Source organism: Ranitomeya variabilis, chromosome 2 (genome assembly GCF_051348905.1).
Source record: "Ranitomeya variabilis isolate aRanVar5 chromosome 2, aRanVar5.hap1, whole genome shotgun sequence".
Classification (NCBI taxonomy): Eukaryota; Metazoa; Chordata; class Amphibia; order Anura; family Dendrobatidae; genus Ranitomeya; species Ranitomeya variabilis.
This window is the reverse complement of record NC_135233.1, coordinates 852,376,552-852,395,169: the sequence shown is the minus strand read 5'-3', so window position 1 is coordinate 852,395,169 and position 18,618 is coordinate 852,376,552. Positions and strand designations below refer to the sequence as shown.

General features: G+C 45.9%; 1 protein-coding gene across 13 annotated transcripts in view; it reads left to right on the top strand.

The window, feature by feature from the left end:
• The window catches only part of LOC143808019 (uncharacterized), a 428,145-nt gene that overhangs the window by 238,929 nt on the left and 170,598 nt on the right, over positions 1-18,618 (top strand). For 9 of the 13 annotated variants that reach the window (XM_077290228.1, XM_077290229.1, XM_077290226.1 and 6 more), the window contains 2 exons: positions 5,720-5,839; positions 17,894-18,013. The exons of the other annotated variants lie outside the window; for them this stretch is intronic. In XM_077290228.1, coding sequence (XP_077146343.1) covers positions 5,720-5,839; positions 17,894-18,013 — 240 coding nt within the window. The remainder of the gene's footprint in view (positions 1-5,719; positions 5,840-17,893; positions 18,014-18,618) is intronic. 13 annotated transcript variants of the gene reach the window in all.

The following is an 18,618-nucleotide window of genomic DNA, read 5'->3' as shown; positions in this document are numbered from 1 at the left end:
AGACTTTGAGGGCACTCTACACTAGGCTGTAAGTGCACTTTGCACCAGACTGTAAGGGCACTGTGCACTAGGCTGTTAAAGCAATGTGCACCCACTATGCACCAGGCTGTAAGGGCAGTGTGCACCAGGCTGTACAGGCAGTGTGCACCAGGCTGTACGAGCGGTCCTGTGGTTTCGACTTAAAATTCAGAAAACGATTGGTTTGGATACCAGAACAGTACCCAAACCCGGACCCAATTCAGATGAAGGAGGTCCTGAACACCTGTTGTTTGCCATGCTGTCATCAGCATGAGAGCATGGCAAACATTGCCTCTGATTGGCGGTAAACTCATTACCGGTATGTCAGAGAGCTGTGGTTCCCACACTGTCAGATGACAGCATGAGCCAGCAACTATGACATGCGATAAAAAGTTTACCTCCAGATACAGAAGCGTCATGGATATCCCCCCCGATACTAAAATTAGAAGCCCACAGCCACCCCAGAAAAGGCTCATCTATTAGATGAGCCAATTCTGGGGCAGTTCCCGACTCTTCCCAATTGTCCTGTGGTGGCAAATGGGGTTAATATTTGTGGGGTTCATGTCACCTTTGTATTGTAATTGTAAAAAGCTGAAAATAATAAACAGCAAAAATAATCACCTTACTCCTAATCCACTGATGCCCATATTCCTCACTTGTCAAGAGTTGAGCAAATCCATGCTGTCCCACGACAATTCGGATGATTTGGAGAGCGGTCACATTAGTGAGCGCTCTTGCCTCCAGCCAACATGCTGAGCCCCATAGTTCATAGCTGAACCCCGGAGAAACACTATTATCTTACCACATGCTTTCTTACTGCGGGAGCTCAACACTAGACACTGACAAGAGCGTTTATGCTTCTGTCAGTAAGGATAATAAACGTGAGCACTACTCCAAGGTTGCACAGGTAGGTTCCCACACCATGTGTAATAGATGCAAAGAACCTGGCCCTCAACTTAAGTGTTAGCAACGCCGTATGTTTATTGTAGTACCAAAAAACGTTTCGGTCTCAAAGACCTTCCTCAGTTGCGTACTGCAATTTATAGGAGCAAAAAGTGCCGCCGCTTGGTACAGAGTCTAGCAAAGACTACCTCCTCTGTGGTGGTTACATGGAAAATATGACCATCCGGTCTTACAAGGGGGTGTAGTATCTCACGATGCTTAAGCGCTGTGTTGTCAGGCATGACGCGGTGTCCACCGTCTACCTCTCTCCCAGGATGAGCAGGGGACACTGCGTCACGCCTGACAACACGATGCTTAAGCATCGTGCGATACTACACCCCCCTTGTACGACCGGATGGTCATATTTTCCATGTAACCACCACAAGGGAGGTGGTCTTTGCTAGACTCTGTACCAAGCAGCGGCACTTTTTGCTCCTATAAACTGCAGTACGCAACTGAGGGAGGTCTTTCAGACGGAAACGTTTTTTGGTACTACAATAAACATACGGAGTTGCTAACACTTAAGTTGAGTGCCAGGTTTGTTGTATCTATCCTATGCTCCTGTCAGTGTCTGTTGGCTGAAGCGGAGAGTGGTCACTGATGTGACCACTCTCCAAATTATCCGAATCATCGTGGAACAGTATGGATAAACTGCACTCTGGACAGGTGAGGAATAGGGTTGTTTATTATTATTATTTTTTTACAGTGGACATGGGCAACGGTGGATTAAGGGTAAGGAGAGTATTTTTGTTGTTTTATTATTTGTTTTTTTACAAGTGACAAGGGCTTCAATGGAATGGGCGTAAGGTGAGTTTAACTCTGTTTGTTAAGTTTGTAAAAAAGGGTGAGAATTTCTATAAAGGACTTTATTCTGGGTGTTTTTTATTTACAATATGACTATAGAGTTTGTAATGGAAAGGTGTCTTATAGACACCTCTCTATTAATAATCTGTGGGCTTGATGTCACCTGACAATACAAAGGTGACATCAACCCCACAGATATTTAACCCACTTGCCACCAACAAGTGGGAAGAGCCAGACAAAGTGTCATCTTATAGATGTGATTTTTCTGGGGCTGCATTGGGCTGCTATATTTGGGCTGGGGGCAATATACATGACGGGCAGCATGGTGGCTCAGTGGTTAGCACTGCAGCCTTGCAGCGCTGGAGTCCTGGTTTCAAATCCCACCAAGGACAACATCTGCAAGGAGTTTGTATGTTCTCCCCGTGTTTGCATGGGTTATCTCCAGGTACTCCCATTTCCTCCCACATTCTAAAAAGACATACTGATAGGGAATATAGATTGTTAGCCCCATCGGGGACAGCGATGATAATGTTTGCAAGCTGTAAAGTGCTGTAGAATATGTTAGCGCTATATAAAAATAAAGAGTATTATTATTATTAGCTTGAGAATAAGAATCCCAAGCTGTCTGCTTTACCTTGGCTGGTTGTTTTTAAAATATTTATTTAAAGGGAATCTGTCACCCCATTTTAGGCCTATAAGCTAAGGCCACCACCATCAAGGGCTTATCTACAGCATTCTATGATGCTGTAGATAAGCCCCCAATGTAATCTGAAAGAGAAGAAAAACAAGTTATATTATACTCACCCTGAGGTGGTCCCGGTGCGGTCCGGTCCGATGGGCGTCGCGGTCTGGGTCCAGCGCCTCCCATCTTCATACATTGACGTTCTCTTCTTTGCTTCCTGTCGTGGCTCCTGCACAGGTGTACTTTGTCTGCCCTGTTGAGGGCAGAGCAAAGTACTGCAGTGTGCAGGCGCCGGGCCTCTCTGACCTTTCCTGGACAGTTTGTGGTGCAACATGACATTGGTGGATGGTGCAAGACATGATGTCCCAGATGTGTTCAATTGGATTCAGGTCTGGGGAACAGGCGGGCCTGTCCATAGCTTCACTGCATTCATCTTGCAGGAACTGCTGACACACTCCAGCCACATGAGGTCTGTCATTGTCCTCTGCATTAAGAGGAACCCAGGGCCAACCGCACCAGCATATGGTCTCACAAGGGGTCTGAGGATCTCATCTTGGTACCTAATGGCAGTCAGGCTACCTCCGGCGAGCCCATGGAGGGCTGTGCGGCCCTCCAAAGAAATGTTGCAGATAGCAGATCGCTCTCCACAGCGTCTCCAGATTCTGTCACGTCTGTCACATATGCTCAGTGTGAACCTGCTTTCATCTGTGAAGAGCACAGGGCGCCAGTGGTGAATTTGCCAATCCTGGGGTTCTTTGGCAAATGCCAAGCGTCCTGCACGGTGTTGGGCTGTGAGCACAACACCCATCTGTGGACGTCGGGCACTCAGACCATTCTCATGGTGTCGGTTTCTAACAATTTGTGTAGACACATGCACATTTGTGGCCTGCTGGAGGTCATTTTACAGTGCTCTGGCAGTGCTTCTCCTGTTCCTCTTTGCACAAAGGCTGAGGTAGCGGTCCTGCTGCTGGGTTGTTTCCCTCCTATGGCCCCCCTCCATGTCTCATGATGCACTGGCCTGTCTCCTGGTAGCACCTCGTGCCTCTGGACACTATGCTACCTCGAGTGTGAAAGCACAATCAACATTCAAAAATGACCAAAACATCAGCCAGAAAGCATTCATACTGAGATGTGGTCTGTGGTCCCCTCCTGCAGAACCACTCCTTTATTGAGTATGTCTTGATAATTGCCAATAATTTCCATCTGGTGTCTATTCCATTTGCACAACAGCATGTGAAATTGATTGACAAACAGTGTTGCTTCCTAAGTGGACAGTTTGATTTCACAGAAGTTTGATTTACTTGGAGTTATATTCTGTTGTTTATGTGCTCCCTTTATTTTTTTGAGCAGTGTATTGTCCATTTAAAAAGAAAAAATAAACATTCACCTCCCATCAGACAATCGTTTGTGGTGCTGTTTTCGCACCACTTTCCTGGTGAATGATGCTGACTACTACGCAATTACATCATCTTGCCACTGTCATCCTAGAGAAGCCACTAAGTTGCAATGCATGAAAACAATCATAGATTCTTGCAGCACCACTACTATATTCACAACTTAAGAACACAGGTATAAGTGAGTATATCTGCAAGACTTCAGAAAGCCAATATAAACTCTGTGCTTTTCTGCTGAGAAAAAGAGATGGCACGAGCTGTGCGGAAAAGTTGAGACCCGTTGACCTTGTACTGTATATTCACCACTAATTTTTATTACAGTGACTAATCAGGAGTGGCGCCACATTCAGTATATTAATGATGAATGAGGTTGTTATATATATTATGTACTATTCACCTATTTCACCTGACCTCATCTGGAATACTGTGTCCAGTTCTGAGCACCACATTTTAAAAGACATGAATGAACTGGAGCAAGTTCGGAGAAGAGCGACTAGAATTGTGACCGGTCTGCAGAGGACTTGGGAAAGTTTAGCTTGGAAAAGAGAATAGTGAGAAGTGACTTAATAGCTTAAGGCTGTCACACTGTAGAGGAATCAGATTTATTCTCATTTTCACAATGAAATACTAAAAGCAATGGGATAAAACTAAATGGGAGGAGACACAGATTAGATATTAGAAAAAACTTTTTGCCAGTGAGAGTGATCAGTGAGTGGAAAAGGCTTCCAGGAGAGGTAGTGAGTTCTCCTTCAATGCAAGTCTTCAAACAGAAGCTGAACAGACATCTGTCTGGTTTAATTTAAAGGGCACCTGTCACCCCGTTTTTTCAGTATGAGATAAAAATACTGTTAAATAGGGCCTGAGCTGTGCATTACAACAGTGTATTTTGTGGACCCCGATTCCCCACCTATGCTGCCAAAATACGTTACCAAAGTAGCCGTTTTCGCCTGTCAATCAGGCTGGTCTGGTCAAAATGGCGTGGTGTCTTCCCCCAGATCTTGCAGAGTTCGCATCTCGGCTTCAGGAAAATGGCCGCCGCGATCTCCATCTGCGCACGCGCGGCATCCCGCGGCCATTTTCCTGAAGCCGCGGCCAGCAGAGCGCCGCTTCTGCGCACGCGCGGCCAAAGGAAGATGGCCGCCCCCACCGATCACCAATGAAATAGTGCACATCGCGCTCTTTTAACTCCCCTGTGCAGTGGATTCGGGACCTTGGGCATGCGCACACCACTACGCCACCAACGGAAAACTAAGCAAGATCTGGGGGAAGACACCACGCCCTTTTGACCAGACCAGCCTGATTGACAGGCGAAAACGGCTACTTTGGTAACGTATTTTGGCAGCATAGGTGGGGAATCGGGGTCCACAAAATACACTGTTGTAATGCACAGCTCAGGCCCTATTTAACAGTATTTTTATCTCATACTGAAAAAACGGGGTGACAGTTGCCCTTTAATAAATCCTACATTGAGTAGGGAACCCAGGAGGTCCCTTTCTAATCTACCATTCTATGATTCTGTTTAGTACCATCCAGTGATGCTTTATTCTGTTTATTTTAGGAAGGTGTTTAGCACAATCAATTCCACAGTGTTTTACATACAGTACATTATAGGCACTGTCCCCATTGGGGCTCATAATCTAGATTCCCTCTCAATATGTCTTTCAAATGTGGGAGAAAACCGGAGTACCTGGAGGAAACCTACGGAAAAACGGGGAGAACATGCAAACTCCTTGGTGCAATTTGGACTCAGGACTTCAGCGCTGCAGTACCAAACACTAAGCTGTCGTACTGCCATATGTTCTTTTCACAAAACCTTATCAAATGAAAATGTGGAAAGTAAAAAAACATCAATAATTTGTTATTTCTGTGTTGTGAATAGGTAATGGATTATATTGTGCTGATATTGATGAATGTGGAGGGAAGAACAACTGTTCAGCTGCTGCCACTTGTACTAACACAGAGGGAAGTTATTTCTGTACATGTAATTCTGGATACGCAGGTAAGGACAATGTATCAGCAGCATGTGAATGTAATGAATGCGAACCTTTATAGAGGTTGTCGTAGCTAAACTGCTTCCTACAGGCAGCAATAATGCCAAAATAATGCAATCATATATTTATTTACTCACTCTCTATTCCATCACTATGTCCTGATGCTCCCTGCTGGAGACTAGAGATGAGTGACCTTGTTCGGAAAAGCTTCTCCAATCTTAAAGTCGGCACGAACCTTGCACATTTGGATTCATGCTTGGATTCCCGAGCATCATCCTCAAAATCTGTAAAATTCTACCAAAGTTCTGTAAATGATCGAGTTACCACTCATGCATTTCTTACGACTTTGGCTATGATAGTAGTGCTGAATGATTAGAAGGTGGGGTGTGTTTAATGAGGAGATAGGGTGGGGAGAGGTGTGACAGACTGTTTTGTTTTTGTTTTTTTAATTAACTTAATGTGTGGAGATTCCAGCAGCCAATCAAGGCATTGTGTCATTGGCTGCCGAAGTCACATGTCCCTTTCCATATAAAAAGGTGGATATGTGGCTTCGGGGCCATTTTGTGAGTGTAGCAGCATAGTGAGACTGCTGCTGCAAGTAGTCAGATAATTAGCTAGGCGGTTTATTCTCAGCTAGATCAGATAGATAGGATCCTGTGTCAGATCGAACTTCCAGCATATAAATCTGGTTTGCTAATTCTGTGGTGCTGCCGCAAGTTGACACTTCAGCACATAAATGCATAGTGCTGCTGATTCTGTGCTACAGTGACCAGTCATCACCTCTGCATATAAATCCTTTGTCCTATTTGTGTGGTCCTGCCACCAGTACACATTTCAGCAAATCAATTCTTTGTGCTAATTGTGTGGTCCAGCCACCAGTCCACATTTCAGCAAATCAATCTTTTGTGCTAATTCTGTGGTGCAGCCACGCCATCTCAGCAATTAAATACTAATTTTTAATTTAATGACAGGTGGTTGACAGGTCAAAAATATTGATATACTCACCTCTCCGACGAGCCCTGGTAGTAATCGGCATCTTCCGTTCCTAAGAATGAGCGCGTTCAGGGCCTTAGAAGACGTCACGGCTTTGTGATTGGTCGCGGCGGCCCACGTGACCGCTCAGCGACCAATCACAAGCCGTGACGTAATTCTCTCAGGTCCTAAATTCCTCATTCTAGGAATTTAGGCCATGAGAATTACGTCACGGCTTGTGATTGGTCGCTGAGCGGTCACGTGGGCGGCCGCGACCAATCACAAAGCCGTGACGTCATCTAAGGCCCTGAACGCGCTCATTCTTAAGAAGAAAGGCTGCCGGAAAGAAGCCGAGGGTGAGTATATTCCTATTAGGTATATACTCACCCTCATACGTGCCCTGCTTCTTTCCGGCAGCCTTCCTTCTTAAGAATGAGCGTGTTCAGGGCCTTAGATGACGTCACTGCTTTGTGATTGGTCACGGCGGCCCACGTGACCGCTCAGCGACCAATCACAAGCCATGACGTAATTCTCATGGCCTAAGTTCCTAGAATGAGGAATTTAGGACCTGAGAGAATTACGTCACGGCTTGTGATTGGTCGCTGAGCGGTCACGTGGGCCGCCGCGACCAATCACAAAGCCGTGACGTCATCTAAGGCCCTGAACGCGCTCATTCTTAGGAACGGAAGATGCCGATTACTACCAGGGCTCGTCAGAGGGTGAGTATATCAATATTTTTTATTTTAATTCTTTATTTTACACTTAACTATGGATCCCAGGGCCTGAAGGAGAGTTTCCTCTCCTTCAGACCCTGGGAACCATAGTATCCCATTGCACTGCATTGGGTTTCGCGTTTCGGCCGACTCCGACCCCAACTTTTTTATAGGATCGGCCGATTTCACTCGACCCGACTTTTGAAAACGTCGGGTTTCGTGAAACCCGACCCGATCCTATAAAAATAAAAGTCGCTCAACCCTACACAGCACCATTATACTATTTATACCCTGGGGAAATTTATGCCACTTTAGTGGTGTCTGACCCTAATTTTTGGAATTGTTTGGAGTCCAAGTTCGATCTACTTAGTGTGTTGTTTAAATTTGGGTTTACTTCATGTGTGTTGCCTGAATTTGGCAGAGCTCCCAGCACAGCAGAACTATACCGGTGCCTCACCCACCTCTTAATTTCAACTTAATTTCAAAGTTGTAAATGCTGACCCAGACCCTGCCTCGCGCATGGCCCATGCCTGACTGCTGCAGCATTATAAAATTTCTACTGTGGGTCAATTGAAGCCACGTTTTGTAACAACTCTGCCAGCATCACTGCATGGCCTCCCTTCCCTCACACACATCTTACTCACTGCTCCATGTCATGTTGTGATTTCTGTCTGCTGCCTGCTCTATGTTCTGTGCCTCTGCTCTCTGCTTGCTTCCTGGCTGTGTGCGTAGGGGGGTGGTGCCAGAACTCTCTGGTTCTTATGGAATCAGGGTGCACCTGTCTAATGTGTTCCTGGCCAATTACCAAGAGGTGTCTAGTATTTAGGGCAGCTCCACCCTGTGGAACTTGCCTGTGCAATGAGATTACTCAGTTATTGTTTTGCTTCTGAGCTGCCAGGTCTTGCTCTGTGTTTTGCCTTCTCTGAAGGCTGTTTTCCTTGCTTTGTCGTGTACCTGTCTGTCGACCCTCCAGTATGCTGAATATCCTGGTCCCTGCATCTTTGTTCCAGTACCTTGTCTCATTCCATTTCCTTGTCTGAACTCTGTCCTACCACTGTCTCCCTGTGTCCTTGTCTGTACTTCTTTCCCTACTGTGTCCTTACTTGTGTTCACACTGAACCACGTTTCTCTGCTCTGCACTCCACTCTGCTGCTTCAGAATCTCTTGCTGCAGTTCCTCTCCACATACCTTGTGGTTTCACTCTGCTTCTCTTGCTACTGCAGAATCTCTTGCTGCAGCTCCTCTCCGCATAACTTGAGGTTTCGCTCTGCTCTTGCTGCTGAAGAATCTCTTGCTGCAGCTCCTCTCTGCATACCTTGCAGTTTTGCTCTGCTCTTGCAGCTACAGAATCTCTTGCTGCAGCTCCTCTCCGTCCCAACCTGTTCCTTCCTGCTTGCATCTGTACCTGCACCTCCTGTGTGAATAGGTCCAAACCTGTTCCATCATACTCCACACTCTTTACTGTTGTGAAATTGGATTCTGGGCTCCCCCGGTGGCCACTTGTGGAATTGAACTTGTGTGCATCATCCCCTCTGTTCACCTGCTCCTATCAGGATGTGGGAGTCGCTATATAACCTTGCTCCTCTGTCAGTTTCTTGCCGGTCAACAATGTAATCAGAAGCCTTCTGTGCTTGTTCCTGCTACTAGACAACTCCCAGCTAAGTTGGACTTTTGTCCTTGTGTGTTTTTGCATTTTGTTCCTGTTCACAGCTGCTGTTTCGTTACTGTGTCTGGAAAGCTCTTGTGATCGGAAATTGCCACTCTGGTGTTATGAGTTAATGCTAGAGTCTTAAAGGAATTTCTGGATGGTGTTTTGATAGGGTTTTCTGCTGACCATGAAAGTGTCCTTTCTGTCTTCCTGCTATCTAGAAAGCGGACCTCGATTTTGCTAAACCTATTTTCATACTACGTTTGTCTTTTCATCTAAAATCACCGCCAATATTTGTGGGGGCCTCTGTCTGCCTTTTGGGAAAATTTCTCTAGAGGTGAGCCAGGACTGTCTTTTCCTCTGCTAGGATTAGGTAGTTCTCCGGCTGGCGCTGGGCATCTAGGGTTAAAAAACGTAGGCATGCTACCCGGCCACTTCTAGTTGTGCGGCAGGTTTAGTTCATGGTCAGTATAGTTTCCATCTTCCAAGAGCTAGTTCTCATATATGCTGGGCTATGTTCTCTCGCCATTGAGAATCATGACAGTTTGACCGGCCCAAAAAAGGGTTAAATTACTGGCTGAGAAAGGAGAGAAAAAAGAAGTCTGCTACAATTTTTTTTTTTTTTTCCTCTAGTTCTGAGTGTGCTCTTAATTGAATCTCTTGCTAGTCTGCCTATACTGCAGCCTTCCTCTCTTTCTCTCCTTCTAATCCTTGAATGGCTCTGTGTTCACCTGTTTCAAATGGATCTTCAGAGTGTAGCTACAGGTTTGAATAATCTCGCCACAAAGGTACAAAATTTGCAAGATTTTGTTGTTCATGCACCTATGTCTGAGCCTAGAATTCCTTTGCCTGAATTCTTCTCGGGGAATAGATCTCACTTTCAAAATTTTAAAAATAATTGCAAATTGTTTTTGTCCCTGAAGTCTCGCTCTGCCGGAGACCCTGCACAGCAGGTCAGGATTGTAATTTCCTTGCTCCGGGGCGACCCTCAAGACTGGGCTTTTGCATTGGCACCAGGGGATCCTGCGTTGCTCAATGTGGATGCGTTTTTTCTGGCCTTGGGGTTGCTTTATGAGGAACCTCATTTAGAGCTTCAGGCGGAAAAGGCCTTGATGTCCTTGTCTCAGGGGCAAGATGAAGCTGAAATATACTGCCAAAAATTCCGCAAATGGTCTGTGCTTACTCAGTGGAATGAGTGCGCCCTGGCGGCGATTTTCAGAGAAGGTCTCTCTGATGCCATTAAGGATGTTATGGTGGGGTTCCCTGTGCCTGCGAGTCTGAATGAGTCCATGACGATGGCTATTCAGATCGATAGACGTCTGCGGGAGCGCAAACCTGTGCACCATTTGGCGGTGTCTACTGAGAAAACGCCAGAAAATATGCAATGTGATAGAATTCTGTCCAGAAGCGAGCGGCAGAATTTTAGACGAAAAAATGGGTTGTGCTTCTATTGTGGTGATTCAACTCATGTTATATCAGCATGCTTTAAGCGTACTAAGAAGCCTGACAAGTCTGTTTCAATTAGCACTTTACAGTCTAAGTTTATTCTATCTGTGACCCTGATTTGTTCTTTGTCATCTATTACCGCGGACGCCTATGTCGACTCTGGCGCTGCTTTGAGTCTTATGGATTGGTCCTTTGCCAAACACTGTGGGTATGATTTGGAGCCACTGGAGGCTCCGATACCTCTGAAAGGGATTGACTCCACCCCATTGGCTAGTAATAGACCACAATACTGGACGCAAGTGACTATGCGTGTTAATCCAGATCAGCAGGAGGTTATTCGCTTTCTGGTGCTGTATAATCTACATGATGTTTTGGTGCTGGGATTGCCATGGCTGCAATCTCATAACCCAGTCCTCGACTGGAGAGCTATGTCTGTGTTAAGCTGGGGATGTAAAGGAACTCATGGGGACGTACCTTTGGTTTCCATTTCATCATCTATTCCCTCTGAGATTCCTGAATTCTTGTCTGACTTTCGTGACGTTTTTGAAGAACCCAAGGTTGGTTCACTACCTCCGCACCGGGAGTGCGATTGTGCCATAGACTTGATTCCGGGTAGTAAATACCCTAAGGGTCGTTTATTTAATCTGTCTGTGCCTGAACACGCTGCTATGCGAGAATATATAAAGGAGTCCTTGGAAAAGGGACATATTCGTCCTTCGTCATCTCCCTTAGGAGCCGGTTTTTTCTTTGTGTCTAAGAAAGACGGCTCCTTGAGGCCGTGTATTGATTATCGACTTTTGAATAAAATCACGGTTAAATATCAATATCCGTTACCACTGCTTACTGATTTGTTTTCTCGTATAAAGGGGGCCAAGTGGTTCTCTAAGATTGATCTCCGTGGGGCGTATAATTTGGTGCGAATCAAGCAGGGGGATGAGTGGAAAACCGCATTTAATACGCCCGAGGGCCATTTTGAGTATTTGGTGATGCCTTTTGGTCTTTCAAATGCCCCTTCAGTCTTCCAGTCCTTTATGCATGACATTTTCCGCGATTATTTGGATAAATTTATGATTGTGTATCTGGATGATATTCTGATTTTTTCGGATGACTGGGACTCTCATGTCCAGCAGGTCAGGAGGGTTTTTCAGGTTTTGCGGTCTAATTCCTTGTGTGTGAAGGGTTCTAAGTGTGTTTTTGGGGTTCAAAAGATTTCTTTCTTGGGATACATTTTTTCCCCCTCATCCATCAAGATGGATCCTGTCAAGGTTCAGGCTATTGGTGATTGGACGCAACCCTCTTCTCTTAAGAGTCTTCAGAAATTTTTGGGCTTTGCTAACTTTTATCGTCGATTTATTGCTGGTTTTTCTGATGTTGTAAAACCATTGACTGATTTGACTAAGAAGGGTGCTGATGTTGCTGATTGGTCCCCTGATGCTGTGGAGGCCTTTCGGGAGCTCAAGCGCCGCTTTTCTTCCGCCCCAGTGTTGCGTCAGCCTGATGTTGCTCTTCCTTTTCAGGTTGAGGTCGACGCTTCTGAAATCGGAGCTGGGGCGGTGTTGTCGCAGAGAAGTTCCGACTGCTCCGTGATGAGACCTTGTGCTTTTTTTTCCCGTAAATTTTCACCCGCCGAGCGGAATTATGATATTGGGAATCGGGAGCTTTTGGCCATGAAGTGGGCTTTTGAGGAGTGGCGTCACTGGCTTGAGGGGGCCAGACATCAGGTGGTGGTATTGACTGACCACAAAAATTTAATTTACCTTGAGTCTGCCAGGCGCCTGAATCCTAGACAGGCGCGCTGGTCGTTGTTTTTCTCTCGGTTTAATTTTGTGGTGTCGTACCTACCGGGTTCTAAGAATGTTAAGGCGGATGCCCTTTCTAGGAGTTTTGAGCCTGACTCCCCTGGTAATTCTGAGCCCACAGGTATCCTTAAAGATGGAGTGATATTGTCTGCCGTTTCTCCAGACCTGCGGCGGGCCTTGCAGGAGTTTCAGGCGGATAGACCTGATCGTTGCCCACCTGGTAGACTGTTTGTTCCTGATGATTGGACCAGTAGAGTCATCTCTGAGGTTCATTCTTCTGCGTTGGCAGGTCATCCTGGAATCTTTGGTACCAGGGATTTGGTGGCAAGGTCCTTCTGGTGGCCTTCCCTGTCACGAGATGTGCGAGGCTTTGTGCAGTCTTGTGACGTTTGTGCTCGGGCCAAGCCTTGTTGTTCTCGGGCTAGTGGATTGTTGTTGCCCTTGCCTATCCCGAAGAGGCCTTGGACGCACATCTCGATGGATTTTATTTCGGATCTGCCTGTTTCTCAGAAGATGTCTGTCATCTGGGTGGTGTGTGACCGTTTCTCTAAGATGGTCCATCTGGTTCCCTTGCCTAAGTTGCCTTCTTCTTCCGAGTTGGTTCCTCTGTTTTTTCAAAATGTTGTTCGTTTGCATGGTATTCCTGAGAATATCGTTTCTGACAGAGGGACCCAATTCGTGTCTAGATTTTGGCGGGCATTCTGTGCTAGGATGGGCATAGATTTGTCTTTTTCGTCTGCTTTCCATCCTCAGACTAATGGCCAGACCGAGCGGACTAATCAGACCTTGGAGACATATTTGAGGTGTTTTGTGTCTGCGGATCAGGATGATTGGGTTGCTTTTTTGCCTTTGGCGGAGTTCGCCCTCAATAATCGGGCCAGCTCTGCCACCTTGGTGTCCCCGTTTTTCTGTAATTTGGGGTTTCATCCTCGATTTTCCTCCGGTCAAGTGGAATCTTCGGATTGTCCTGGAGTGGATGCTGTGGTGGAGAGGTTGCATCAGATTTGGGGGCAGGTGGTGGACAATTTGAAGTTGTCCCAGGAGAAGACTCAGCTTTTTGCCAACCGCCGTCGTCGTGTTGGTCCTCGGCTTTGTGTTGGGGACTTGGTGTGGTTGTCTTCTCGTTTTGTCCCTATGAGGGTTTCTTCTCCTAAGTTTAAGCCTCGGTTCATCGGCCCGTACAAGATATTGGAGATTCTTAACCCTGTGTCCTTCCGTTTGGACCTCCCTGCATCCTTTTCGATTCATAATGTTTTTCATCGGTCATTGTTGCGCAGGTATGAGGTACTGGTTGTGCCTTCCGTTGAGCCTCCTGCTCCGGTGTTGGTTGAGGGTGAGTTGGAGTACGTTGTGGAAAAGATCTTAGACTCTCGTGTTTCCAGACGGAGACTCCAGTATCTGGTCAAATGGAAGGGATACGGTCAGGAGGATAATTCTTGGGTCACTGCCTCTGATGTTCATGCCTCCGATCTTGTCCGTGCCTTTCATAGGGCTCATCCTGATCGCCCTGGTGGTTCTGGTGAGGGTTCGGTGCCCCCTCCTTGAGGGGGGGGTACTGTTGTGAAATTGGATTCTGGGCTCCCCCGGTGGCCACTTGTGGAATTGAACTTGTGTGCATCATCCCCTCTGTTCACCTGCTCCTATCAGGATGTGGGAGTCGCTATATAACCTTGCTCCTCTGTCAGTTTCTTGCCGGTCAACAATGTAATCAGAAGCCTTCTGTGCTTGTTCCTGCTACTAGACAACTCCCAGCTAAGTTGGACTTTTGTCCTTGTGTGTTTTTGCATTTTGTTCCTGTTCACAGCTGCTGTTTCGTTACTGTGTCTGGAAAGCTCTTGTGATCGGAAATTGCCACTCTGGTGTTATGAGTTAATGCTAGAGTCTTAAAGGAATTTCTGGATGGTGTTTTGATAGGGTTTTCTGCTGACCATGAAAGTGTCCTTTCTGTCTTCCTGCTATCTAGAAAGCGGACCTCGATTTTGCTAAACCTATTTTCATACTACGTTTGTCTTTTCATCTAAAATCACCGCCAATATATGTGGGGGCCTCTGTCTGCCTTTTGGGAAAATTTCTCTAGAGGTGAGCCAGGACTGTCTTTTCCTCTGCTAGGATTAGGTAGTTCTCCGGCTGGCGCTGGGCATCTAGGGTTAAAAAACGTAGGCATGCTACCCGGCCACTTCTAGTTGTGCGGCAGGTTTAGTTCATGGTCAGTATAGTTTCCATCTTCCAAGAGCTAGTTCTCATATATGCTGGGCTATGTTCTCTCGCCATTGAGAATCATGACACTTTACTGTCTGTTCCAGTACTAGCATCTGCTGTGTGAACAGGTCTCTACCTGTTCCTTCATACGCCATGCCTGCCAGCCCTGTGTCTCAGCCGTGCCTGCCAGCCCTGTGTCTCAGCCGTGCCTGCCAGCCCGAGTCTCAGCCGTGCCAGCCTACTCGTCCGAGTTTCAGCAGAGCTCATCTGCAAGTCATGCCTGATGCCCGCACCTGTTCTAGTGTTCCTGTTCTCCAAGTGGGATCAGCAGCCACAGCCAGACACCGCCCTGGAGTGGCACCTGGCAGCTGCCTGCTGCACAAGCCTGACCTCACCATCAGAGGCTCCAGCGAACACCAATGCAGCTGTTCTAGTCACGCCCCTTCCAGGGTAGTCTGGTTTGTGGCACAGTGGGGCCACAACTCCCTGGCTCACGCCCTCCAGTCAAGGCATGAGCGTGACACTTTACCTGGTGTTTGACCCTAGTTTTTGGAAATGTTGCAACTTAAAGTTGGATCTCCTTCATGTGTGTTGCCTGTAGCAGTAGGGCTCCCAGACAGGCAGGCCTGCACTTTCAATCAACTACCTGTGTTTTCATCCTTAAATGTTTCTAACAATAGTAGTCTACGAAGCTGATATTTGTGCCACCTGAGTGCAGCTAAGCAGAAAGGCCGTTTGAATTGTTGCATGAGGTATCAGGGTTCCCAGCAGAGCAGCCCTACACCGGTTCCTCACACACCTCTTAATTTCAACTTAATTTCAAAGCTGTAAATGCTGGCCCAGACTCTCTCTCATGCATGGCCCGTACCTGACTGCTTGGTCATTATAAAATTTCTACTGTGGGTCAACTGATGTCACGTTTTCTGGTGTCTGCCCCTAATTTTTGTAAATGTTTGGACTCCAAATTGGGTCTCCTTCATGTGTGTTGCCTGAATTTGGCAGGACCCTCAGAGCACATGGCCTGCACCTGTCACTCATCCACCTCTTACTGATCAATGTATAAGCTAGAAATGCTGGTCCAAGCCCTGTCCCATGCATCTATACTGCACAATTATAATATTTGTACTCTGGGTCAATTGAAGCCACTTTTCTTAGTGTTTACCCCTAATTTGAGCTGTTTTAGCAGCTTTCTGGCCCCCTGATGATGTTGTCTATGCGTTTGGTTTTGCCTCAGTTTGAATTCAAGTTTGGTTCGGATAAGTTTGGCAAACTGTTCGGCAAAAATGAGGAAGCTTGCCAAGCCAAACCAAACCTTAAAATGTTCATTCATCTCTACTGGAGACATCCCAGCCCATTAACCTCACCTTACAACCACAGCCAATCAATGGCCTCAGTGGTCTCAGGTCATGTACCACTGAAGACAGTGATTGGCTGCAGTGCTTACATGCAGTATAAATGATATGACATCTTCAACCATTGTAAACACTTTACCAGTGGGAAATGTAGAATGCTAGCAGGTGAGTAGGATGCAGTGACACATAGGAGGCGGAGCAATGGTTAACATATTTTTTATATATAGAAACAGTAATGGTACAAGCAGGGGGGTAAAAGATGTAGATTGGAGGATGGCGTAAAGTCAAATGCAAAAGAATGTAACAGGTTAAATTATCAGCCTCTGTGCGCTGGAGGATGGTGGCTCTAAGATCCCTCGGTGGCGCCGCAGGTGGCGCAAGATGTCTCCCATCTGGTCCCGCAGATGAGCGATGCATTTTCTCCGTGCAATGACTAAGCTAAGGTATGCACTACTTCTTGGTCACTACCCGATGCGGATGTCTCCATAAGCTCAGGGTAGTCTGTCTCAGCAGTCTTACTAGCCGGATGAGCAGTCACAGCTAGCTGGCAAGGGTGCGTTGAGAGGGAGTCAACCGTCTCACTGCTCACAGGCTTGTTCCCCTCCAAGTGTCTCGTTTTCCAGTTCAGACTGCAATTTATGTCAGACCCACCCTCATCAGTTAGATGCCCTAGACTGCTCTGGTCAGGAATCTCTTCCCTTAAAATAATTGTGACAGCCCCTACAGTTCTGGCCCAGACACGCAAGGGGGCCCTTTATCTTGGCTCTCCTCCCTACAGGAACATCAGGGACACCGTGCTTGAACAAGAGATGAGTATACTGGAACTTTTCAACCTTTTCCCACATATCATGCTTCAAACATAAAGATACCAAATGTAAATTTTTGGTGAAGAATCAACAAGTGGAACACAATTGTGAAGTTGAATGAAATTTATAGGTTATTTAAAATTTTTGTGGAAATTCAAAAACTGAAAAGTGGGGGTGCAATATTATTCGGCCCCTTTACTTTCAGTGCAGCAAACTCACTCCAATAATTTTGTTCAACTTCACAATTGATTGTGTTCCACTTGTTGTTGATTCTTCACCAAAAATTTACATTTGGTATCTTTATGTTTGAAGCATGATAAGCGGGAAAAGGTTAAAAAGTTCCAGGGGGCCTAATATTTTCGAAAGGCACTGTATATACAGTATATCACTATGTATATATCATTATTTTGTCAGTATTGTCACCTGTGTCTAGCCTTTAATGTTACTTAGACAGCTCCATTAATGCTTTGTGTATATGTACTGTATATCTTGTTTTATCTCTGTCTGAATTGGCAGAACTTTTTTTTTACTGTTATAAACCTTAACACTGCCTTCCATTGATGGGCTCAAAAATTGAATTTTTTTAAGGCTTTAATTGAGAATATGCACTGTGCATTATTTACTGTGAGGATATGAGCTATGTACAAAGTAGGTTTCTGCAGACAGGCATTGCACTAGAGAATACATCACCGATAGATCTCAGAGCAGCGTTCAAATCTGCCAGTGTGGTGGGGGGGAGGATAATGCTGCATGTCACACTCACTTTGTCCTGGATGTACTTAGGAAGTCAGGAATCTAACGTCCCTTTAGGCTGGGATCACACATGCGAGAAATACGTCCAAGTCTCGCATGGTAATACCCAGCATTGCCGCCGTCACTCAGGAGCGGAACGTCGGACGCATAGCAATACATGCGTCCGACGCTCCGCTCCAAAGTGATGGCGGCAATGCCAGGTATTACCATGCGAGACTCGGACATATTTCTCGCATGTGTGATCCCGGCCTTAGTCTTTCATACTTCTATTATTCAGTATATGATCAGTGTATTTAGATTAGTGCATTTCTTTTAAAACACCTATCTGTAATTTTATATCCTCTGATAACTGTAAAATATTCTATATTACTCAGGTGATGGAATCCAGTGTGATGATGTTAATGAATGCCAGACCGAAAATATCTGCTCCCCTAATGCAACCTGCACAAACACAATAGGGAATTACACGTGTACTTGTAATGATGGATTCTCCGGTAAGCAAATTAGTTATTCAAAATTTATTGGTATGATAGTGGAATTGCTATGTATTTCTCAATTTCAGTCTGAGAACCTGCAAATAATTATAAAGTAGATAGATGCCTCCTGGCAAATGCCAGAAGGGCCTGTCTGGTCATGGGCTGCCTTGTCTGCAGCAGTGTTAACAGAATCAGTCTTCTCAAGACACCCATACTGTTGAGAATTGTGATGGAGCACAAAGTCACTGACTCCATCTCTTACCCCAGCAGACCACGGGTATCATTAGTATATTGGTCTTGTAGTAACTTTTTCTTTCCTCCATCCAGGGAAATATTAGTAATACATTCCATCTGGTGCTTGGGTGACGGGGACAGCATGGGCCTGTGTGATTTCAAATGCCAGGGCTGAATTTCAGCCCCAGTCCGTACCTGCCTCCTGCAGTCTGATAGTGAGTGTACAGCGATTCCTGGAAATACAATTATCTAGAACTAGTTCCTCTGCATAACAGAAGTTATTACTAACACTTTGAGGTGATGGGGAATATGCTGGTTACCGTTACCTACTAATAGCTGTTTGCATGTAGTTTGGCAGCTCTAGCTCTAATTTGTTAGTAATGTACATA